The sequence below is a fragment of the Carassius gibelio genome, chromosome B16 (genome assembly GCF_023724105.1).
Source record: "Carassius gibelio isolate Cgi1373 ecotype wild population from Czech Republic chromosome B16, carGib1.2-hapl.c, whole genome shotgun sequence".
Lineage (NCBI taxonomy): Eukaryota > Metazoa > Chordata > Actinopteri > Cypriniformes > Cyprinidae > Carassius > Carassius gibelio.
This window is the reverse complement of record NC_068411.1, coordinates 22,599,245-22,613,796: the sequence shown is the minus strand read 5'-3', so window position 1 is coordinate 22,613,796 and position 14,552 is coordinate 22,599,245. Positions and strand designations below refer to the sequence as shown.

The 14,552-nt window shown below is 38.9% G+C and overlaps 1 protein-coding gene across 6 annotated transcripts in view; it reads left to right on the top strand.

Annotated features, from left to right (window-relative positions):
- LOC127974933 (phosphatase and actin regulator 4B) overlaps nt 1-14,552 on the top strand; it is a 43,786-nt gene that overhangs the window by 18,242 nt on the left and 10,992 nt on the right. The window contains exons 1-6 of one of the 6 annotated variants that reach the window (XM_052578527.1): nt 4,516-5,212; nt 5,317-5,382; nt 8,185-8,355; nt 8,789-8,869; nt 11,814-12,257; nt 14,007-14,405. In XM_052578527.1, the coding sequence (XP_052434487.1) occupies nt 5,050-5,212; nt 5,317-5,382; nt 8,185-8,355; nt 8,789-8,869; nt 11,814-12,257; nt 14,007-14,405 (1,324 nt within the window). In that variant the 5' untranslated portion in view covers nt 4,516-5,049. Of the gene's footprint in view, nt 1-732; nt 1,058-2,585; nt 2,620-4,515; nt 5,213-5,316; nt 5,383-8,184; nt 8,356-8,788; nt 8,870-11,813; nt 12,258-14,006; nt 14,406-14,552 lie in introns of those variants that run through there. The other 5 variants (XM_052578528.1, XM_052578531.1, XM_052578529.1 and 2 more) reach the window with 5 other exon arrangements.

The window sequence follows — 14,552 nt, the reverse complement described above, 5'->3', positions numbered from 1 at the left end:
AAAAAAACTTTTTTTTGAAACTGAGTGTTTGTTTAGGGCAAATACCTATAGTCGGTATAAATCCTAAAAAGGATATTTCACCCAAAAAAACATTGTCATTGTTTACTCCCCTCATGTCATTCCAAACCTGTCTGACTTTAATTATTTTGTGAAACACTAAAAGAGAAATGTTGAAGACTTGCTCCGTGGGGCTGGAGCTTTTAAGTAAAAGTATCATAATAGTTGTCCACATAACTTCCACAGTAAACAGCAAGCATGACATTTTCAACGCCAATACGCATTACGTGAAGTCATGGACGTGCATAGCACAACAGTGCAAGGCGAGCATTTCTGTTTATAAAGCATGTACTTTTTGAGGGTCGTTAGTATGTTCTTATTAATGTCAGGGAAATTTCACATCTCATTTAAAATGTTCACTGACATTTGACCTGTTTTTAGATGTTTTTGATGACCAGTTCCTCTTGCTTTTGTGTTCTCCATAACCACAATGTCAAATGTCCTCCCAGCTGATACCATTTCTCCCTCCGCTGGCAGAACTTCCCTTAAATCCCTTGCTCTTTTCTTCTTTGCTTTTCATTATCAAACGCAAGCCCCCACACACACTTTACACTTTGACCTCTGCTTTAAGGAATGATAGGCATCCGTCTGCGTCTATGCTGATCTGCTTTGCAAGCTCGTTTATAGAGTGGAGGGGAGAGAAAGTGCTATGGAGGGAGGGTCCCATGTGAGAGAGGGAGAGGGGGAGGAGAGAGTTGCAGGAGGAGGAGTGGAGGAAAAAAGAAGAGCTGTTGGCATGAGATCCACTCAAAGAAGAAGGAGAACATTGGGAGTTTGGGAACATTGACTTGGAAAGTGGAAGGAAGCATGAAATCGACAGAAGGTGACAGGAAAGGGGTTCTTTGAAGCCAAGTGGAAGATTTGAGGGAAACTGGATTGCCGCTGCTGTCCACTGGGGTGCACCTGTGCAGGAGCTGCAAACAGAGGCCCTTTGGGGTCTGGAGCATGGGACAGACGTTCCCTCTAGAGACTGCACCTCAAAACTCCTGCGCACACTTGGGTGAGTCAAGAAGAAGGCCTGTGGACGTAGCATTTTAAGGCATCATATTCACACTTCAGGCATGAAGGTAGTTCCAAAAAAATAGGCAAATTAATCAAGCTGCTGCATTGCATATTGGCTGTCCTTTTAAGACAATGCAATTTCAAAGTGCACTGCTAAAAGCTCAGTAAAAAGAACAGGCATAACAAAAAGCGCATTGCATAATGACCTTCCAGTGGAATGTGTTCATTGAGGGTTTTCAAGGTAGATAGAAGATAAAAGAGGTAAAATCATGACAGATGAACACATTTTGTAAATGGAAAAGAAAACAATTGTGAACAAATCTAAGAAGTCTTTTATGCTCATTAACTCAACAACATGCTAATGGCAATCTCTATGCAAAGTTTTGAGGTTCCAAGGCAGTCAAGAAACCCTCTTAGAAAGCAGATGCCAATGTAGGGAGCAAGCAGGGAGGCGGCTCGCTAGGTTTTAGAAGCGTTAATCTCCACAAGCATTACCTCAGCTTGACTTCAACACAGCAGGAACTGGTTATGACTCAGCAGTGGGCCTCGACTGTGAGTGGAAGGAAACCAGACATGGAGACGAGCGAGATAGCGGTGGGGGTCTTTGAGTATCTGTGCAGAAATTCTTAAGCATTCTGTCTTTTTTTGGCCCTCATTACTTAACTCACATGATGTCGCATTGCGTGTGAAGTTACAGGATTTGTACTTTTTTTGTCAGCTGTGATCATTAACTGAGCTGACTGTGGGTTATTCTTGGTTATTCCCTTTGTAGCAGATCAGTATTGTTCATTTTTAATATAATTTTTGCTTTTGGAATGATTACTGTACTTTTAATTCAGGAGGCAAAGTCAACACTTTGAAACCCAAACTGTTTGTCCATGTTTTTGCTCAGTAGCTTCTTTGTTTCGATTAAAGTGCTGTTGAGCTAGTCTCGAAATGCCATGTATCTTGCTTTACATCGGGTCTTCAGCTGTCAACCTTCCTTCTGTTTGTGGAGAAAAGCCTGAAGTCTGTATCCCGATGATCTTTGCACTGTTTCCCCCAGTGCAGGGTGTGAAACGCCACCGATAGTGCTGACAAACAAGGAGACAAAGCGCAGCTGACATTCAGTTACTGCACAGAGGAAGCTATCAAACAGCACGGCAAGGTTTCATGTCACAATACAGGATTCTTTGTTCTCTCAGTAGACTCTGCTCACTGTTACCTCTGTATTTGTTTGCAGTGGTTTCTCCTTGTGGCAAAATGTCAATTTGCTGGAAGCATCTGAAACTTTTTATCCCTTACAACTGGTCCAATTGGAGGCTCAGAAAAAACAGTCCTAAATTGAGATGACACAATTTTGTCTAACAACCATATAGTATAATTTTAATTAATGTTTAAATTACAATTTTAGATTGTTATATTTATTATGTACTATTTTAAATATACATATACATGAAAGTGTGTGTGTGTATATATTATTTAAAATGTGTGTGTTATTAAATGTATTCATGTATAATTTATGTGTTTGTTTGTTTATTTATTAGCTGTCGGACAGTAAAACCTTCTTGAAAATGTCAGGTATTTTCTATTTCTTCTATTTCTATATTTCGTCTTTTTTGGCCATTATATTATGTCTCATGTGGATTTTGAACATCTCGTCCCAAGTGTTAGGTTTTTAATATGCTGTTTCAAGTTAAAAATAGTCCAGGTCTTACAGCTCCTGCGATCTGCTCCTTTGTTGAGCTGCGTGTGTGTTTTTGAATTTGTTTGCTCTGTTTGTGATCGCAAGAATGCATCTCATGTAAAAGTCCCTTTAGAATCAAATCTGATATTCTTTGTCGATAAGTCAACTAGTGATTCGGGCAGCCCATCAACTAGTCGATATGGTGCATGTTTTTCCTAATATGCTTTTCTGATCATTTAAAGCAGAGATTTAAAAAACGATATGTTTAATAAGTCTGAGAAATAAGGCTGTCTGGAATGAGAGACTGTAGTTATTTGTGCATATACAGCAATGCATAAGGGGGTGGTGTGTAGTGGCAGGGCAGTGATTGACTCTTCATGGTTTCTCCCTGCGGAGACAGACTGTTACATAATGAAACAAGCTGCTCTAGGCTGAATGCCGGCCTTATTTCCGACAACACAACTGCCTACACACTCCTCCTCTCATCTGCTTAGCATATACACCTCAAGCCTCTGGCTCTGCAGTTGCATGTACAAATGCACTCATGTTAGGGCATTCACTCATGTTAGGGCATGTTTTCAGAGTCGTCTAGTTGGTGGGTTACCTGAATGACAAGTCAACTAATCGGTCATAAGGATCGGTTTTACGTAAGATGTGTTTAAAAAAATCCTTTGTGGTGGGAGACAGAATGCAGAGGTCTTTGCAAGAACAGTGTGATGTTCTCTTTGGAAGACCGTTGGATTTGTTTTGCTCTATGTGATGTGATGTGGGGCTGTGTAAAATGGTTTTGAGTTCTTGCTGTTCTGCTTAAGTGCTTGATTGTTTCAGTCTGGTTAGGTAATGTAGCTGAGAGGATCTTCAAATCGCTTGGCCAATAGAGGGTAAGCTGAACTCATTATAGTGGAATAAGCAGTCAGTGCCACATCCTTTTAGAAACAGTTCAACATCTTTTGAGAGTACTGGGATCATTCTGTGGGAAGAACTGGAGTGTGTCCAGATTAAACTTTATTTGGTGTTTTTATAGGGCTGGTATCGACAGACACCTCATGCAGCGATTCATACTTGAATACATTTTTACTGAACCTGTTTTTAAATTTTAGCAGAGTGCAAGATTATAACACTTTTTCTTCATTAATAATTGCCTGTATTTCATGTTGTCTTTTTCAGTGTTGTGATGCCATTTTTATTTTATTTTTTGTTATATTTTGTTTTAATGTGTATTTATTTATTTAATGTTTTTTCTTTTTCATTTTATATTTTATTTTTGTTTTATTTTATATTTTATTTGAATAAAAAAGGAATCATAGTTTCCACAAAATATTGTGTTCCACAAAATGTTGGTGCCCGAGAAACATTTCTTGTCTAATCAGCATATTGATTGATTTCATATTGTAATTTGGCTTTGCTATCGCAAGAATAAATTATATTTTAAAGTGTATTAAAAAAGACAACAGTTATATTGAAATTGTGATAATATTTCACAGCATTACTGTTTTACTGCAATTTTGATTAAATAAATGCAGCCTTCGTGAACAGAAGAGACTGTCAAAAACATTAAAAATATATATTATTGTCCCCCAGCTTTTGAAAGGTAGTTGTTAGTTGAAAGGTAGCCCTGAAGTACCAATGCAATATCATAAGAAAACAATATCCATATATGATTTGGTCAGCAGTCTGTTAGTATCCGTCTGTCTGATAAAATAAAAGTTAAAGTACATCTGTTTATCATGGACTTGACATTCCTTTATTGATGTGCAGTTGAGTTTGTTTTATCTGTCGTTGTCTGTTTTCCCGTTTCACGCTGTGGTGAATGGGAGGGGGTCGTATTTGGTTCTCTTCACCTCTTACTCTCTCCCCCTCCTCTCTCTCCCTGTTTTAGGATCAGGGTGGAGTGCCATTTCCTCCCTCCGTTTCCCAGGCCTCGCCCCCTCTGTTTTCCAAAGCAATCTGAATCTCTCCCTGGCATTTAGTCACAGCCTTTCGTTCTTTAAACACCTCACTCCCGGCACTCTTAAGTGACATCTAGCTGCACAGCGTATCATTTGGAGCCCTGTCTTCCGGATCTGTTTCCTACTAGTTCACTTATCCCAGTGCTGTTAGTGATGTCTGATCCATTAAGGGCTAATATCTTGACTCAGGCTGCTCACGCTCAAGTGTAATGCAGCTGATGGTATCTGCGTAACACACTGGTCTGTTTTCTCACCGAACTCAGTGGATGTGCGTCATTCACTGATTGTCTTTTCCAAAGGCTGGGACTGCTCACTGGCTGTGCTTTTAAGACCTGATTATGGATGTGATCGACTGCTGGTGTTTCTTAGCTGTATATGGGTGCAGCTCTTTTTTCGGATGACAGTGTTTCCCTTTGCGAGACGTTGTGGCTTTTACACTTCTTATGTACTCAAGGAACTGAGAGTCCTCACACTTTTGGGGGTTGTGGCACTGCCTGTTCCTCAGACTCGATCTTCCATCTGAACTGTTGGATATATGGTCTGTTTTAAGTCGTATTGTGTTTTAGGACTATTGTTTTTTCATTCGTGCTCCTACTTCAACATTTTCCCTCACGTTCTTCTTGATTTGGAAACGTCAAACAGGAAAGGAAGTGAACGCTTGTATGGCTTGCTGCTTTCAAACAAGTTGCTATGGCAGCTGGAGTCCAGGTAGACTGATGCATTCACATACTAAAATATAGTACAAACCATGTAAGTGTTTAAATTATTAAGGAGCAATTTGGACCTGTTTGTTGAGCTTAATGAGTCTTTATGTTGCCTGTTTTGCCTTCTATGCTCTAATGGGTTTTCCACCCTGTTGATTTGTGGGTTGCAGGTGGTGTACTTATCTTTCACACACTAGGTCTCAAGGGGCATTCTGTGTTTACTGGGCTTTATGTTAAAATGACTTCCATATTAATGTAAGTGAGAAGTATTAAGTAGTGTAAATGTAGTGACCTAGCAAATATTTGAATGTCAGCTGCACGGTGCCAAAGTCTATAGTAAAGCCCTTTACTAATGAAGGTTACTAAATCTGACATTCTGCAGATTAGGAATGGATCAGGATGGTTCTAGGCATCTAACAGCCACCCTAACGAATTAAAGTGACTGGTTTCTAGATCTAATTTTTAGTTTTATTTATTCATTTTTCTTTTAGTTTTTTTTTTTCCATCTGTGGTTAAGATGCCATGTTTTATAGAAAAACATTTTACTGAAAGAAAAACAGCCAATAGTGTTCCCATTGCAAAACCTGAAAATATCAGGAAATTTTGTCTGGAAAAAGTCATGGGAAAGGTGCTGTATGTAAGTTTTTGACTCTTCTAAAGAATAAAAATACCATAATATGTTGCCGATATTTAAGAAACATGCCAAGTTAACATACTTGTTTATCTGAAAAGCAATACTTCAGTCACTTATTCTCCTTTGAAAATGTGTGTTCTGGGCGGGAACCCACTGCCCAACGCCCACTGTCAGTTTACTCAATTGTATTTCGCCACCCTGGGTTGCCAGTTGGCAGAAAACACAGAATATTTCGTTTTATTCATTGTGAAGTGTGCTTGTTCCTGTTGGTGTCGTCAATCTGACAACCTGCATGAGCTTTAAATCTGAGGATGAGGGGCTGGGGGGAAAAAAAACCTTCTCCAATATTTAGAATTTGGACTGCAATGCCTAATTTAATTCTGTGTCAATCTTACATACAGCACCTTTAGAGGGATACTCCACTCTAAAATAAAATTGAATCATTAATCACTTACCCTCATGTCGTTCCAAACACGTAAAAGCTCCGTTCATCATCGGAACACAATTTAAGATATTCTGGGTGAAAACCTGGAGGCTTGCGACTGTCCCATTGACTGCCAGGTAAATAACAGTGTCAAGGTCCATAAAAGGTATGAAAAGTCGTCATCAGAATACTCTATCTGCCATCAGACATGCAATCTAGGTTATATGAAGCGACGGGAACACTTTTTGTAAGTCAAGAAAACAAAAATAACGATTTTTTTTTTAATAACGATAATTCCTTCGTCAACGGTCTCCTCTGTGTCACTCCATATCACCGTGCTGCGTATGCTCTTCTGTGTCATCTGCACCACAGGGATAATTGACAAAGGAATTGTAGAGTAAAATCGTTATTTTTGTATTTTGGTATATTCTTCACTTACAAAAAGTGTTCCCGTCACTTCATATAACCCAAATTGCATGTCTGATGGCAGTTGAAGTATTCTGATGACGACTTTTCATACCTTTTATGGACCTTGACACCGGTATTTACTTGGCAGTCTATGAGACCGTCTCAAGCCTCCAGGTTTTCACCCAGAATATCGTAAATTGGGTTCCAAAGATGAACCTTGAGTTTTTATTGAGTTTTTCGCCCTACCCTACCTTTTTGAACGTTTGTACACAGATGAAACAAACTAACCACGCGTGACCTTTCCAGCGTGATTACAGAATGTGTGAAGTCACACATCGCAGAGCTAGTGCAAGATGAGCATTTTTATAGAAAATTAGATGAGGCCCTCAGCTGGGATCATTTAGAGCACTTTGAAGCTGCATTGAAACTGCGGTTTCTGCGACTTCAAAACATTGGTTCCCATTGAATTCCTCTATATGGAAAAAAATCCTGGAATGTTTTTCTTAAAAACCTTAATTTCTTTTCGACTTAAGAAGGAAAAACTCGAACATCTTGGATGACATGTCAGTAAATTGTCTGAAAGGGTTTATTTCGGATGTAAACAAATCATTTGAAAATGTACTTAAAATCCACTTCAAAGTATTTCAATATAGTATTTTATAATTGTCACAGCTAAACAGGCACTGTGCTCACTGTGCTTATGGGGATGCACTGCACAGCTTCTTCATCAGTGTGTAAAAGAGAGTGCAGCGAGGCCCAGCCAGCCCCATCAACCGGAATGTTCAAAGTCATATTCAGCACCCACTTGATGGGCTTAAGATGTGAGATTGTGAGTTTCTTGGCAGTGCAGGACCTGATAGGAATGTGAGCGTGTAACATGGTGAAGCAGTGGCCTCTGGCCAGCTCACCATGCTGAGATGTGATTGAGGTCCACAATGGGGATCCGTTCGTCTTGTCATGAGAGCTGACAGAAAACAATCTGCGTTGGGGTCTAAAACAATAGTGACTCTAAGGAGGCTCAGCAGTTTAGTTTGTTTTGATACTGAGGTTGGAGAAGGGTTGTGGTATCATGTATTCTGTGCATGAAAGCATATCTGTATTCAAGCCAGTGCACAGGACACCGCTGTATATATGGGACAGTATGTTTGTCATGTTTGTTTGATGGCACAATATTATAATTCATCCTGATGTGTCATGCTATATATAATATGCTTACGTAAACTCTGCGCAACACAAAGTTTAAGTTATGTAAACCATCTGACCCAAGGCTTCTTGGAGTCATTGATGTGCCCTGTGTTTGATGGGTCGGTCAGGGGAATGAGTCTTTGTCTCTTCTCCAGATGATGAAGGTGACCTCCAGTACAGCAGCACAGGGAGCGAAGAGGGTACGGCAGGGGACAGCACCCCTCCTCCCAAGCGCAAGGGCAAGTTCTCTACCCTGGGTAAGATCTTCAAACCCTGGAAGTGGAGGAAGAAGAAAAGCAGCGAGAAGTTTAAGGAAACTTCAGAAGGTCCTTTGTTCTTTTCTTTTCATGTTTGTGTTGGAAAAGAGCTTTCCTTTCCTTAACATTTTTCCTTAAATCACAGCCTAATGTTTGTTAATGTTTTCTTTCCTTTGTTGATTTGTATGATTTCTCAGATGTATTGAACAATAATGAGATGTTTTCAAAATCCCCAGTGGTCACAATTGGTTTTACGACTCGATATCTGAAATCAAATGCTGACCCAACACAGCACTAAAATGTTTAACAAAAGCAAACACAATTGTCCTTTTATCGGTTTTATTACTGATGTCCAGATTTGTTTTAAATGTCTTGTTATTCAAAGGATATAATTCAAATTCAGAATTAGCCTGAATTAGGGCTTTTAAAACCATTAATGTGTAGACAACTATGTGCCATTGTGAGTTTATCTTTTTATATAATGTTTTTGCTCTTCCCACAGTTTTGGAAAGAAAGATGTCGATGAGGAGGCCAAGACAGGAACTGATCGAGCAGGGAGTGCTCAAGGAGCTTCCTGACAATGGTAGGAGAGAGAAGAGTGTGTGTGTGTGTGTGTGTGTGTGTGTGTCTGTCTATGTTTTCTTAACCATATTTGGACCAACAAGATTTTGTAACCTGAAGCAAAACCTGGCAAAAGCTCTGTTTGGGGAAGTCTTTATTTTCTAAAAACAAAGTTTTTTATTTTTCTACAACATGAAGAAAGTTTTCTAATAGTGTTGGGTTACAGCATTTACAACTACTTGTAAATAAACTCTTGTGTGTGCAGTTGTGTACATGGCATGAATATGGTTGTTTATTCAACTATGGGCACTTTTATGTCCCAGGGGTCTATTAAAAACATAAATTTTATGCATTTTATTATGTGATTACAGATGTTTGTTTTACTCCACACTCAGAATATTTAAAAGCTTGTCATAATGCATAACAAAACATTAATTATTGCTACAATTTAAAACTATTATTATGATCTAAACAGAAACTTAAATAACCACAAACCAAATAAATATATATATTGAATTATACATATGTCTTTCCATTAGTTTTTTCCCACAAATCCAATAATGTTTCCCATAATAATTTAGTTTTTATATTTGCAGTTAAGCTGTCATTTTTAATAAAATCATGTAATTATATAAATTTTTTTATCTGCTTGTCGATTTTGGGCACATAAAATGCTTGCTACTGTAAGAAATTAGCAAGGAGTTAATATCCAAAAAAATTAATTTACATCACATAATGCAGAATTTGAAAAAAATATAAAAGACATTTGTTGATTTTAAAGAAAAATTATTAAAATGACAATCTTCTCCTATAAGAAATATGACTAACTGATGCCCACTCTTGTTTAATATTAAGTTAATTGTGATAGAATAGACACTTTTTAAGAAAGTCTTTTTCTAAAGGTCCATATAGGACAAAAAGCATCCATGGTTCATGAAACACCCAAATGTGTGTGTGTGTGTGTGTGTGTGTGTGTCAAGCACATTTGCTGCATTAACTTTTGAGTGGTCTCAATGTTTTCCTTACATTCCTGTCATTGTGGTCTTTGAGGATGCTGGACATACCAACAGAAAGAAAAAAGAAACTCTGGCCTTTAGAAGGAAAATAAACATTGGGAATGATTTCCCCATCGTTAACAGATGTGTGGCATACATTACTGCTGAATCACAGTTCTGTGCCTCAGAGCTATTTTGATACATGTGCCATACATTCATTTCAGCGCACCGTCTCTTTTCCCAGCAGTGAAAGACAGACAGCTCAGAGAGGTTGTATATCATCTCGGGTCCTATTAATGTGGTAGCAGTCAGGGGAGTGGAGATGAATTCGGCAGTTTTTGAGGCAGATGAAGGGTGGAAATTTCAATTTGATACCTTTTTTTGACTCTTCATATTTTGGGAAGGAAATGACATGCAGTTTTTCTTAAGACAAGAAAGTGGAGCAAATTGTTCCCTGCAGCAAAAAGCTTTGAAAGTCATGCGCTGTGAACAGACTGCTTTGGAGGCCTATTTATTTGAGAGCTGCTCGTGTAACCTCTGAGAGATGTGTGAGGAGACGCAACCTGTACTTCAGAGCTAATCGGAGCAACAGGCTCATGTCGAACTTCAGAAGCAAACCACGTTAGGCTCTAACCCGATTTGAAAGGATTTTGCGAACCTGATCTCTGTTAGAAATAAAAATGCAAATCCTTTTACATTTTTGAAGGGGCTGTTGCTTCCAGAGAAACACACATATTTGTATACAGTACTTAAGTTGAAGCGTGTCGTTTCTGCCTGTGCATGTCCTGTGTTTGTGTATGTTCACAATATGTTTCAAATGCCCTTTATGCCTGTGGAAATCTGTTACTACATAATAAATAATAGTAATGACATATTTTCATGACATAAGTAATGAAAATTCTAAACTTGTGTGCCATTATTTACTCCAAAATGAGACCTTAAGCAAGATGTTTTTGCTGCTCACACTTTATTTTAAGGTTCAGTTCCCACTTTTAATGAACCATTCAGTACGATGAACTCCTAATTTGCTGATTATTAATAGTAAGCTAGTTAAGTTTAGGTATTGGGGAGGTTTAGGGATGTAGAATATGGTCGTGCAGAATATGTGCAAGTACTAATAAACAGCCAATATGTTCATAATAGACATGCTAATAAGCAACTAGTTAATAGTGAGAATTGGTCCCTAAACTAAAGTGTTACTCTCTTTTCCTTACAATGAAAGTGAATGGTGACCTGCAGTTGAAAATTGTAAAAGAACCATAACCGAAGTCCGTATGGATTTTTTTGTTGTTGTTGTTTTGGACACAACTTCAGTTGTTTTGAAGTCATAAATTATAGAAACCTTTGTTGTTTTGCATTGGAGACTTAAATGTCATTTGTGGTTTTTGAATATTCACATTTTCACATTTGGCACATTGAAATTGCTCATGAAACATACAATCCAATGATATTCGGCATTATTGATGTCACACCTGGTGTGACACATCTTGACACATCATAAGTGATGTAAATGAGATTTGAGACACAGCAGAGGAGAAAATAATGGTATTTTCAAGTCTTTTCTGACACAAAGATCTTGTCATTTCAGAAAACGTTATAATTTAGCACAAAAGTCATATGAGCTATTATATGATCGTTTCTTGATTGACTGTCTCTCGCTCTCTCTCTCTCTCGCTCTTTTTGTGTATATATATATATATATATATATATATATATATATATATATATATACACTATGTTCCTGTAGCTCAACTGGTAGAGCACTGCGCAAGCAAGCAAGCAAGCGCAAGGTTGGGGGTTCGATTCCCCGGGAACACATGATATGTAAAAATTGATAGCCTGAATGCACTGGAAGTCGCTTTGGATAAAAGCGTCTGCTAAATGCATACATTTAATTTAAATTTAATATATACAAAACATTTGTATATGTATATATATGTAATGCTTTCCCATTTTTTTTTTCAAAATCAGGTGAGGCCCATGGCCACAAGACACCTTATGTGAAGAATGGTCACACTCTGCCTGTAGGAGTTGGGGGAGGTCTGGGGCTAGAGCAGATTCACTCGCCCTCTGAGTCTGAATTTAGAGTCAATCCTGTCTGGCTGCCACAGCACGATGACCGGAGAGGTCGTACCCCTTCTGACGGGGAGCATCGTGGAGCATTGGGTCAGCGGGCATCCAATCAGGATGAAGGCAGGAGAATTGGCTGGTCTGTTGGGACAGAGGACTGGAAATCTAATCTGGCCTGGCAGGGAGATGATATCCGACATGGAGGAAGACTGCATGTTGAAATGGACAAGAGGCCTGGGCTAATGAAAGCCCCCTCTGAGGATGGGCGGAGGACTCGCCCCGAACCGGACTGGAAGCCAACGCTTCCTCGCCACTCGTCTGTCGAAGAGGGAAGGGGAAGACTAGGTTTGTGGGATCAATTCTAATCATTTTTCTCTTGTTCCCTTTCTACATTCCTCTTCTTTGTTCTCCACACATCCACTATCACTTCCTCACCTTCTGTTGGGCCAACTGGAGTGAGACGAGTGTCTGTGTTCCCATGGGTTCTGCTCCAGCTAAGGTTCTTATTTAGGAACTGAGCACAGCTAAGCTGAATTCTCCTGTTCTTTCCTAATTAATAAACTACAGTCACCTCAATTCTCATCAAAGTGATCATTATTATTTAGTCCTTTGGAGACAGGTCTGGCCCTCCATTAGGACTGATGATACAGTTTTCATTTAAATTATTCCGACACTTCAAATGTTGCTCTATGTTTAGATTATTGTAGCTTTTATATACGTAGTTATAGAAATGCTTTTAGCTTACTGAAATGTCTTAAGTTGTCACTTAAATAATACAATAAAAACATTTTAAACATCCTTTGTATCCTGTAGCACTTAAAACAGTTTAATATAATTAGACAAATACAGTTTAAAACTCAAATGTTTAAGTCTAGGGGAGCTGGAAAATGAGTCTATTTTCAAAAATAGTTTCAATTAGTTGCCAAGTCAACATTACTCATTTTCAGGTTTATTTAAATCTTTAAATGTCCAACTTTATTTTTAATAAACTAAAATCATTATATAATGTTTTATAGTTTAGGTTTTAGTTTTAGTTTACATGAACAACACTGTGATGTATTTTTTGACTCAAAGGGGTCATATGATGCTGCTAAAAAGAACATTATTTTGTGTCAAGGTGTGCTCTGATTGGCCAGCTATCCAGTGCATTGTGATTGGTCGAAAACCTCAAGCGTCTGACCGAAATGTTATGCCCTTCACCATACAGTGATGCCATCTCCAGTCACGACGAGACAAATCAAATAAAAACCCACTACAAACGAGGCAGTTGTTGCATCCAGTGGGGATATAATTACTGATTATAATGACTTATACTGTCTTTTTACGCGTTGCTTTGCATCGAGCCGTGTAAACCTAAAACCATGTCTGCATTTCTGATTGGAGAAATGACAAACAACAAGCGCTACTCTACACTGCTCAAAGCTCATTTTTAAATTATTAGAGGAAAATATTTTCAATATAAAAAAAAAGCATACTTACAGAATGTAAGTCAAGAAGCACCGGCATTGTAGTCTACTATCCTAGGATCAGGAAACAGTAATTCATAAAATGCGTTGTACGCGTCTGAATATTTGAGTTGATCTTTTCTGGAACAGTGTTGTAAATATAACTTGTCCTCTTTTGGAAAGCCAAATAAAGTAGTTTTGCTTCCACAGTGAAACACACAGCATCTACACGACATGGCGGCATGGCAACAACAATACTACAGCAAGAATAAAAGTTATGCCTTCTTTCTTTGCATGAACATTTGGGCGGCATTATGCAAACCTTCCCACATCATGATGTAGACGTGGGGGCGTGTTAGAACGAGCCGTTTTAGGGGGGTGTGGTTGACTCGTAACTTTTATAAAGAACATCTCTTTGGATTTGAGAATTTAGTCTTTGCAACTTTACAGATCTTCTTTATGCACTAAGAGCTTGTAACACTCCAAAGAGAAAGGAAAGATTGAAATTGCATCATATGACCCCTTTAAACATAACACTCATTTCAGATCAGCTTGAGTTATTATAAGGCTCAAACGAAGCATAGCACAAGATGTTTGATAACATCACACAAGATGATTGTGTTTCTGAATATTATGTATTCCCTTACAGAGTCTGACAGCAGTCAATATGTTCCTAACTCTGAGGTTTTGAGGGACACACTACGAGAGCCTTTGCCCCCCAAGCAGTCCATCATGCCCCCCAAATGGCTGATGACTTCCACCCCGGAATCTAGTGTTGAGAGCTTGCCCCGCACCCCAGTCCACAACCCCGCAACTGCTTTCTCTTCTTCCTCTGCCTCCTCCAACTCCTCCTCCTCAGCTGTCAGCACGGCTGGAAGACCACTACGAAACGTATCCTCTGCTGGCGCCAACACGCAGGCCTCCAGCAGCTCTCCCCTTACCACTTCTTCAGCACCATCCTTTATGAGCAATGTCCCAGCCCAGCCCAAACAGCCCCCTCTCCCTCCACCCAAGCCAATCAACCGCAGCAACAATCCCGCCATGTTGGGTGAGTGATCACAAATATGTCATAAAAGATAACACGACCCCTATAAAAGTCAGTGAAATTACAAAACACAACATATCTCATTTGCTTCCTCATGTGAGCTCAGAGATAAAATTGTGATATGAATTCTGGCATGCACATACATTTGTG